At 33.7% G+C, this 10,858-nt stretch overlaps 1 protein-coding gene across 1 annotated transcript; it reads left to right on the top strand.

The window, feature by feature from the left end:
• The first annotated feature begins 2,278 nt into the window (after positions 1 to 2,278).
• On the top strand, positions 2,279 to 8,480 carry LOC110097260 (probable peroxygenase 3). Its single transcript, XM_020823529.2, has 6 exons — positions 2,279 to 2,578; positions 4,531 to 4,680; positions 5,968 to 6,053; positions 6,655 to 6,749; positions 6,843 to 6,968; positions 8,147 to 8,480. Exons 1-6 carry the CDS (start codon positions 2,479 to 2,481, stop codon positions 8,283 to 8,285), a joined length of 696 nt encoding a protein of 231 aa, XP_020679188.1. The 5' UTR covers positions 2,279 to 2,478; the 3' UTR covers positions 8,286 to 8,480.
• The last annotated feature ends 2,378 nt before the right edge of the window (positions 8,481 to 10,858 follow it).

The following is a 10,858-nucleotide window of genomic DNA, read 5'->3' as shown; positions in this document are numbered from 1 at the left end:
TAAAGCTCGAACAAACATGAACCAAACTTGAACAAGCTGGTATTAAATGAACACAAACATAAATACTCACATACTCGGCTCGGCTCGGTTAGTTTGCAGCCCTAATATATATATATATATATATATGGGATGTGCCACCCTCAAATTATGTTTTGGTCAAATCTGATAACACGTTCCTTATTATTTATAATTTTGTGAATCATATTCAATGAAAAACTGAATGTAATGCCTGTTTTGTGGTAAATAATAAGACCTTCGATTCTTCAAACTAAAGTCCAATATAGATCCAACTGTCATTTGTCATACGCAGCCGCGCTGAAATTTCGGAACACCATTTTCTCTGATCAGTCGGTGGCATAATCGGGAAGCAGTTGAGTTGCCCGAAATAAATTATAAAATTAAGTAAAAGAAATAATTAAAATTACGTTGGTCTTATAGAGGAATATCATAAATTATTATTTATATTTATCTTCTTCTTAGAGTCTATTAATTAGGAAGATTATGGTATTTTATAAAAGTGATAGAGAAGCTATCGTGGAAAAAGTTTTTTAAAAGTTATTCTAGATATTATAAATATATATTTATTTATTTTAATTTAATAGTTTATTTTTTAATGCTATTACATATTAGTAAGTTCTGATATAAAAAAGAGCTATACAATGGCAAAAAAATAACAAGAAAAAAATAACCAAATAGAATCATAGTTATACTTTGAAAAATAAATCAGTTAGAAAACTGCATGATTAGACCCTTAGGCTTGATTAATTGATTTGGGACAGTTTTTGACAACTACTTTTTCATTTATTTCAAAAAATCTTTGTGCTAAAAAGCTGTTACATAAAACATTGCGAAAACTATCCCAAATGAAATATTAGGATTTGTTTGGGACGGCTGCAGCTTCTTATAAAGATGTTTGTAAAGCATATGCGGAGAAAATAATTTTTTAAAAGCTATTGTAGAAAGAACGCACCTTCCTAGTTAAAACATATCTTGAATGCATTAAAAAATCAACGTACAAATAGAAATAATGCGTGAGCTCTAAAAAGTAAAATAGTAAGAAAACTGTGAGACATTTTTCTTATTGTTTTCTAAAACAGTTTCTAATTACAAAATTATATACTTCAAAAAAATGTAGTAAAAGCTATTTTTCTGAAATTTATTTTGATAAATATATAAATGATCATAAAGAGTTTAAGGCAATTTAGATATCTCTTAAAACCAATTGCTGGCCTAATTAATCATAAGATGATAAGATCAGACAAGGTGGTTGGCGGTGCAATTGACGAGATAAGGTTAAATGGTGCGCTACTTGTTTACGTTAAATTAATTAAAGGAAGGATCTAAGACTTTTTTTTTTAAGAGTTGCGTGTACGTGTAGCTATTTTTTAATCATTTGTGAAAATATATGATATTTAAAAAATAGAAATTAATACAAACATAAGGAAGAATCAGCCAATTACTTAGCCAAATAAATATTTATTTGTATTAGGGGTGTCACTAAATAATCTAATACATCAATCTGATCATATAAAATTTTTGAGTTTGGATTGACCCATTTAATAACGGATCGGATTTGAGTATGGAATTTCAACACGTTTATTATTATATGGGTTATGTTTGAGTTGATCCATGAACCCGCCTTGACGCCTTCGATCATAAATTAATCCATCTATTTAATAAGTTTTATTAAATTATTATTATTGTTAATATAAAATTCTTATTTTTAATCAATTAACAGTTGTTGATAAGTTATAATTTTTAGCCAAAATATATTATCAAGTAGGGCTTGGGTCATTCGGGTTGATAGATGGTCAGATTCAGATTCATATTTTTGATTCCTTTCTTAAACATGTCAGGTTTGAGCTACTCAGATTCGGGTCAGACTCGAACCTGATTGATTAACCTCTTTTAACCCCCCCATCCCCCTTACTTGTATGGTAGAAATTTTATTATGAACCACAATCACTATGTTCGTAGAGCTTAATTACATTTTTGTTTTGTTTTAGTTGAACATAAGCATGCTTAATTTAGGTCTATTTGGGATATAATATATATATATTATATATCAAAAAAATTATTTATAAAACTCCGCAATGAAGCATACCCTTTACCTAATAATAGCTTTCCTTCATTCACTTCTTTACTAAATACAATAATTACTTCCAATCAATTACTTATAGCTTTAAATTTGGTTGTTGTCACGTAATAAGTTTAGCAAGAAATTCTAAACTGACGTAAATAAATTTGAAAAACGCTAAAGTTAGAGATCTATGGTCACTAGTATTTATAAGCTCGAACTTCGATCTTTATTCTACTACCACTGTACGTGTTTTTCCATTATTGAGCCTTCTCCTTCCATCCCTTCCCATTAGCGTGTCTTCCTTTGTATTTTCTACTGCCACCATGGTATAGAATTTGATTGATATTGAAGCAATTGATCAGAAGTTGCAGATTCGATCGAGGTTTAAATCTTTGTCAATGGCCAGCGATTTTTCCTTGGCGACGTATGCGCCGGGAGCTCCGATCACCGGCGAGCGGAATCTTAATCTTGATCTTCAAGAACAAATTCCCAAGCCATGTAAGCGTGCGCCTTCTGTTTTTTTTTATATGATAATACAATATTAGATCTAGAAAAATATAGCTTATTAATTTATATTTATTTATATCTTTTCCGATTGAAGCTAAATTTCAGTTGTGATGAGAAAAAAAAAAAAAAACTCGAAGTTGCTTGAGCTAGGATATACGGTAGAAATCGATGGTCCGCCAGAAATTTGTTAGAAAAATTTTCCTGCTTTTTTGGGTTATTGTTGATATGCTCATAAACATTTTCTGTAAGGCTTTTTCTAGCTGATAGAAATTAGCCAGAAAATTTTTTTCAGACAAATTTTACTTATTTATCAACGGATTTTTTTTGCCAGAAATTACTTATTTTTTCATAGAGTTTTGTATTTATACGTGTTGTGTTGGGACATGAATCATGCACGGGGTCAATGGATCAAAGGTGACCCTATTTAGGGGTGTAAACGAATATTGTCGAGCTTGAGTCAAGGGATATTTGAGCACGACTTGCGAGTCAAATGCCGAGCTCGAGCTCAAGCTCGACTTACAAAACTGTAACTAGCTTGTCAAGCTGCTCGGTTTCGCGCCGCTTGCCTAGGTAAATTTCATGCCCGGTTTTCATTTTCCCGCCCGCTTGCCTAGGTTTTCCGCCCATTGTTCGCACAAACGAGGCGAAGAGAATGAATTGAAGCATTGGATAGGCGGAATGGAGGAACACAAGTGGAGAGCATGAGGCGAATCCCGACATTCATCCCCTGGCTTGCCCTATCTCGTTTGCACAGGTGGAAGCATGTGCAATTGCTACGTGAACACTCGCCGTTCTTCCCACGGCATACCGCACCAGTCTCTCGTGAGCTCGATAAGCTTGGCTTGTGAGACAAAAATGAATCGAGCTAGAGCCCGCTCAGCTCACTTTACATGCACCCCTAAACCTATCAATAGGGGTGTCAATATTTGACCCGACCCGAAAATCCAACCAGAAAATTTCGGGTTCGGGTCAACCCAAACCAGAATCGCGTCGAGTTCGAGTTAGACATTTCGACCCGTTTGTAAAACCCGAAATCAACCCGATTTGACCATCTTTTTATTAATTTAAGAGGGTTTTAAAGGATTTTTATGAAATAAGTAAATAATATTTCAAAAAATTATAAACATTGTTGCCCAAATTAAATTAATCTTAATTTATTTTAAATTAATTGAAGTAAATCTTAACATAATTTGATTTATATTTAAATAAATTGAATTGAATAAAAAATTAATAAAATATACTCGAAGCGGGTCGGGCTTGGGTTCGAAAAACCGACCCATTTCCAAAAACGGGTCAGTTCGGGTCGGGTTGAACAGTACTGTCGGGTCAATTTCGGGTTGGACTCGAACCCGATACGTGACCCGATTTTAGCAGCTCTACCTATCAATGAACTTTAGAGAAAAAATTGGTAACATCATAATTTGACAACTTTGAACTTACCTTAAAACTTAACAATAAGTTGGAGAATTAAGTTTTGTTTGGGACAATTTTTTTAAGTTCTAAAGTAATTTTTAAGTATAAATTTTTTTTTAAAAAAAAATTACTGTAGAAAGCAATAAAAAAGTTGTCCTAATCATTAGGAATAACATTTGATAATTATTTTTTTTTTGTTACATTTAAAAAATTTTCATACTAAAAAGATATTGTAAAAACCAATACCAAAATTGTTCCAAACAAAACCTCCGAAGAAACGGATAATTAGATATCAAGAGTAGAAGAGAGAAAAGTCAAAGCTCAATTTCTTCGTTCATGTTTTGCTTGCCCTAATTCTACTTATGATTAAGTATTTATAGACAACAATCAAGGCTCATAAGATTCTATCCAACAACTATGAACAAGCCATGAACTGATAATTATCCCCCCAATTGTACTAAAAATAAATTTGCAAATTTTGATTTTTGTCACAAGCTGATCACAATACTTATGTTGAATGGTTTGTGCAGATCTCGCTCGAGCATTAGTGGCAGTAGATCAGAGCCATCCAAATGGAACTGAGGGAAGGGATCACCATAATTTGAGTGTGCTTCAGCAGCATGTAGCTTTTTTTGATAGAAATAAAGATGGGATTATCTATCCTTGGGAGACATACCAAGGTAATTTTTTTATCATAAAAATTAAAGCTCTGGCTAATGGAAAATTTATTTGTTTATTTTCTCAAAATTTTCATATAATTATTTGAATGTTCCATAGTTCTTAACATTATAGAATTTGGAGGAAATCATGGATACCAAAAACACTCAGTTCAATTACTTGTTTCAATAGAAAATAGTTTTAGGACATTAATCCTATTATTTGACCTGACATTAAAAAGAATTATAGAAGAAGACTTACTTAAGGATATACAAACATGAATTATATTACAATAAGCTTCATATTTGTTGGATTTGTAATGAGATTAGTGCCACAAATGATATCAAAGAGCTGCATTAATTTTGGCACAAATTCATGCTTCGTTTGGGACGGCTTTCTTACTGTTTCTTAAAATGTATTTCTAGTATAAAAATTTAAAATTTTGTACTAAAAAGTTGGTTTAATAAACAATAAAAAAACCGTCCCAAATGAAACCTTAATGAACATGAAGTCCATTCTGACACAATTTGCATCAGGATATACTTAAATAATTGCTTTCCAAAATTAAGTTTTACTCCCTAATTGAGGCTTCGTTTGGGACAGCTTTTGTACTGTTTTTTAAAACGAATTCAAATTCAAGAAATATTTGTACTAGATGTTGTTTTAAAAAGCAAGAAGAAAGCCGTCCCAAACAAAACCTGAGGCTTTGTTTGGGACAACTTTCCTATTACTTTCTAAAACAATTTTTTTGTAAAAAAATTCATGTTCAAAATTTTTTTGTACTAAAAAGTTGTTTTAGAAAGCAGTAAGAAAGCTTTCCTAAATGAAGAGTGAGTTTAGATCTAGCTCGAGTTTAACCTTTTTTATTATGTTGATTCTATAATTGCTTAATCACTATTATATATATATATATATATATAAAAGCAATAAGCACCACTAGAGAGAGAGAGAGAGAGAGAGAGAGAGGAGCTTGGTATTAAGGAATAATTTGTTATCAGCTCAAAAAGCAAATAAAACTGAGTTACTTAAAACTCTGTGCTTGAATCACTACAAATCAATTGGAACATTTATGTATTCTGACCCTTTTTTTGTTTCTTCATGTAGCTATTTTCAACCTGCTAATGGGTTTTGTCTTAATTATGGAATCATATGAGCTTATTGAATTATAGAGAAAGGTTAAGTTAATTTTAATTTCTGTATTCCTCTTTGTTTTTGTAGGCTTTCGAGCTATAGGGTGTGGAGTATTCTTATCACTTATAGAGAATGGTTAAGTTAATTTTAATTTCTGTATTCCTCTTTGTTTTTTGTAGGCTTTCGAGCTATAGGGTGTGGAGTATTCTTATCACTCACTGCTGGATTCTTGATTAATTTCTTGCTTGGTTACAGCACACAGCCAGTAAGATCTTCTTCCAAAGTTTAATTAACTTAATATTTAATCTCTTTGATTGCAAACATGTTTTCAGTAGGAGAAAATTACTATGATTTAAGTAATTATTATAAAAAATTAATAAAAAGGCTAAGGAATTAGGAGTAAATAATAAATAATCATTTGATATATCAAAATGAGATATAATTTTTGAGTATTTTAATATTTTTATATTTGGACTTTTGAATTCTAAAATATTTTAAATGAATTTTATATTAATAGTTTTTAAACGAGCCGGCATGCAAGCTAACAAGTCATGCCGAGGTTGGCTCAAATTTGACGCATCAGCTCATCGAGCTCGGCTCATGAGTCGTTGATAGATCCGAGCTCAAGCCGACCCACAAGTCGGCTTAACTCATTTATGCCCCTGAATTTATCCTTTGCATTATCTTTTGTTTTTATTTATATTTTTAATTTTAAGCATTAATCTACTCTATTATATTATTTTATCTTCATATTATATCAAAATATTCTAATATAATTTTCTTCTATACATTTATATCATGAGGATTTTAATTAGTGTACTTAAAATCAATTGAATCCTTTGATATCATTTATTTCTTTTATGTAGGGGTGGATACCTTCTCCTCTCCTTCCAATCTACATAAAAAACATACATAAATGCAAGCATGGAAGTGACTCTGAAACATATGATACAGAAGGAAGGTAAAATTTCTTTTTAGTCCCTACACTTTATTATTATTATTTTCTCTACATTTTGTGAAAAATAAAATCAACCTTCATGTGCTCTTAATGCAGGTTTGATCCAGCAAAATTTGATGCAATTTTCAGTAAATATGCAAAGACATATTCAGATGCACTAACAGGAGATGAACTCCACACAATGCTTGGAGCTAATCGCAACCTCACAGATTTCATTGGAAGGTAGGGATCTAATAATGCTTTAGGCTTTTAATTTTGCTTGTTTTTTACAGGCGTTTTAGTTTGGTTGGTTGAAAATTTTTATTGATAATGTTATCTTATTAGTGTATATTAGTGCTTTTATTTGGTGATATTTTTAAATTTATGATGCATTGATATATTGCAATATTAAAATATGCAGTGTTTAACATTTGCAAAATAAGACGCTTATCTAATATGGGTATCAATTATTGACTTGATCTGATAATCTGATATAAAGAATTCGGATTCATGTTGACCCATTTAACAAATTGGTTGGTTTCGAGTTCCAATTTATGAACCGTTTGAAAAATCGGATCAAGACCGGATCAACCCGCTAACCTGAATTTGACTTGAGTTATGGCTGCCCACCCATGTTCTTGCTCTCGCACAGGTTCCGATGCTCCGTTGAGTTGCCTGCACATCCGCACAACACCGACACTCACACAGGCAGCCACGCTCGAGTCTCCCATAGATCGTGCTTGCACTCCGCACTTGCGCTCTAACACGACACTCGCGCACACGGCTCGCCCTCGCCCACTCGCATCACTGATCACCTTGTACCTGCACTCACCCCCTTGCCCTCAGTCTCGCTCGCCTGCTGCTTTGCTCACAACCCGGGTTAGTAGGTCGAGTAGGTCAATCCAAAACCTCGATTGTTTGGGCCAACCTGGTGACCTAGCGGGTCGAGTCTGGGTTTGAATCCCTGTCTAGTTTGCCTAATAAGTTAAATTTCAAGTTGGATTAATTGAAGGCGGGTCAATTTTGGACTGGACCTAAACCCGACCCGAAAATTCATTTTGAAATACCTCATTTATGACGTACATGTAGGGATGGATATAGGAAGAGCTCAAGATGAAAACCCCAGGTCATTTAAGCTTAAATTTTTAAGTTTTTCTTTTCCTATTTTATCCCTAAGGTTATGCATATCAAAATTCTATTTGGCAAGGCCCATTAAATATATTTCATCTCATGTTTACTTAATTTGTTTAATTTTTTATATATTAATTTTTATATTATAATGTTAATTTCAAATATATATATATTTATATGGAATATATATATATATATATGATTTATATGGATATGTCCTATATTCATAATGTATTAAATATTAAATATTATTTTTTAACAATGGATTTTTTTTGAAAAAAAAAATGCAGGGTCATAGCATCAGCGGAGTGGCGGTTGCTTTACTCGCTTGCAAAAGATGAAAGAGGCGTGCTACAGAGAGAAGCCATTAGGGGATTGTTTGATGGGAGCTTATTTGAGCTGCTGGCAGAGAAGAGAAAAAGAGAATAATTTTTTTATAATTAATTGTAATCTCAAGCTATCACATAATATCTAGTATTCGCATTTATTTTCATGCCGGAAAAAGAAAGCAGAAGTAATGGATGACTGAAAAAAATAGTATAAAATGGATGGGACTTTATGTTTATTTATGAATGCCAATAGTGTATTTGTGAGAATAATGCTATGCATAAAGGATTTCATTAATTTTTTGGGCTTTATATGGTTGGCTGCAAAGTTTCATGCTGTTTCTATTATGCTTTCATGTCAATCAAGATTTTATGTATTAAATTATGTTTTTATTTCGGACAGCTTTCTTAATTAAAAATTTTTGTACTAAAAAAATTGTTTTAGAAGCAATAAAAAAGTTGTTTCAAATGAAGCCTATAAGACACCAATAAACTTCATAAAATCAGCAAAACTTATTGACATGTTTTCGCACAAGAAGTTTGATACCTAGCTTATCATGTGATTCATGCGTGTATATGATAAGGGAGGGCAATTCAGCCCTCCTTGTGGGCCCTATTAAACCTATCATTATATATGTGAGAAGAGGAATTAAGAAAGGGATTAATTATGATATATTTCATAATTAAAAATGTAGATTTGGAGTTGAATTAGAGGAGATTAATTTGGAGATATTTTCTAATTAGAGATGACTGATTTGAAAGGAAATTGGGGGAGGGTTGTTTCGAAATTTATTTTTTATTATTATCTATAAGTAGTAAGATTTATGTTATGTTTGTATGCATAATTTGTTTTGAGAGTGTTTTAGTTTTCTTTTTATGAGAGATCCTAACGGGGTTTAGGGTTTGGGAGTGAAGGTCTTCCTCTCGAAAGAGGACCATTGCATATTGCTTTGTTCATATTTGATTTTCTATCAATAAAAATCAAATTTTGTGTTTTTTTAAAGAAATTATATTAAAAAAACAACAGTGACGCGAGCCCCGACCACATCATTGCTCTTAGCCTCACGAAGCCACAAATCGAACAAAATAGCCGACAAATCTCGAGGAGAAACAAAATAACAAAAAGAAAATTCATCTTTTGCGTCGACCTCTCCCCCAATATTTTTCGCGAGTGGCAATCTTTGAAGTACGCACAAGATCAAAATCATGGTCGGACTCAAACGTCTCCGAATCCGAATCAACATCCGACGAATCCACCAACCAATTATTCTGATTCCTAATATCCAAACCAGAGGAATTACCCACACATTTAGCCATTACTTGTGTATCAACCTCACTAACAGGGATCACAACTAAACTGTTGTTAATCGAAATAATTTCTTCTCGACCCAAAGACGGAAACCTCCTTCTCACTTTCCACCGGCACCACCTCAACAGCCACAAAACCATCAGAACCACCATCTGCATCATTTAAAACTTGAACACCCCCATCAACAGCCACCTGACCTTCCATATGTAACAAACAATTACTCACAGGCTCGGCACCAGGGGGAAAGAATGGCAACGCATTTGGAGATAACACATTCACTCCAAAATCCTCTCTAATTAAACCGGAATTTACATGAACCGAAATCGACCCCGATAACTCCTCCTGAGCTATATTCATCAAAACAGGATCAACCACAGTACCACCCTCCACATTAACCGCCGGGGCCTCCACACCAGGGGACGAAACGGCCAAATTCAGAGAAGGCACCACACTAACACGATTACAAATCAACTCATTCTCAAGCATTTTTCTATTCTCAGTATCTTGGATCTCAACAACGCCAACAACAGGAGGCTTAACAATCTCAGCGGGGGGAAGATTCGAGTTCAAACAATGCATCGCAGAGGGGGCTCAAATGACTTTTAAGATGCCCCAAACACTTGCAAGACTCACAAAAATCAGGAAAATATTCAAATTGAACATTTTGGATATACCCAGATGCCTCAGGACCCAGCCATATCTGTTTCGGATAGACCTTAGTCATATCCAATTCGACTAAAACTCGCGTGAGAGAGGGTCGAGAACCAACCGAAGTAGCCGAGACTACCTTCAAAGGGTTACCAAACAATGAACCTAGAGCATGCATGATTCGGGGAGTAAAGAGATGAGGTCTCAATTTAGGAAAAGAAACCCAAATTGGAATGACCGGCGATTCACAGCCAATGTCCAGAAGAGGCGACCACTTCATGATTTTCATAAAACAATTATTCACCATATACGAACGATGACAAAAAACACGGTTGTAATCAAGCTCATTTGACAATTTAATTAAGACATGCGATTGATCCAGAAACGTGACCGAAAACTCCGCTTTGAGTTTGAAGGAAAAAAAAAATTCCGAATGGCATCCAGAGAAGGGCATTTTGTGGGAAAAAAACCAACTAATGCAAATTGAAAAGGCAAAGAAAGCGCACAAATTTTAGCTTCAGAAATCCACAAGGACGGTAAACCTCGAAATGATCCTTGCCGGAGATCAGGAAAACTCTCCGAGGAAGAAGAACCAGCGAGTGCCTCAACAAAAGACTTAGATTTAAACGAACTAACCAAAAAGCCCAGATCGTCCACCCGATGGACTGCCATCCAGACGGAACGACCAGAGAAGAAAGACCAAACGTGTCAACAACAGA

Source organism: Dendrobium catenatum, unplaced genomic scaffold (assembly GCF_001605985.2).
Source record: "Dendrobium catenatum unplaced genomic scaffold, ASM160598v2 fragScaff_scaffold_183, whole genome shotgun sequence".
NCBI classification, from domain to species: domain Eukaryota; kingdom Viridiplantae; phylum Streptophyta; class Magnoliopsida; order Asparagales; family Orchidaceae; genus Dendrobium; species Dendrobium catenatum.
Note: the sequence above shows the minus strand (reverse complement) of the source record. Positions and strands in the feature narration are given on the sequence as shown.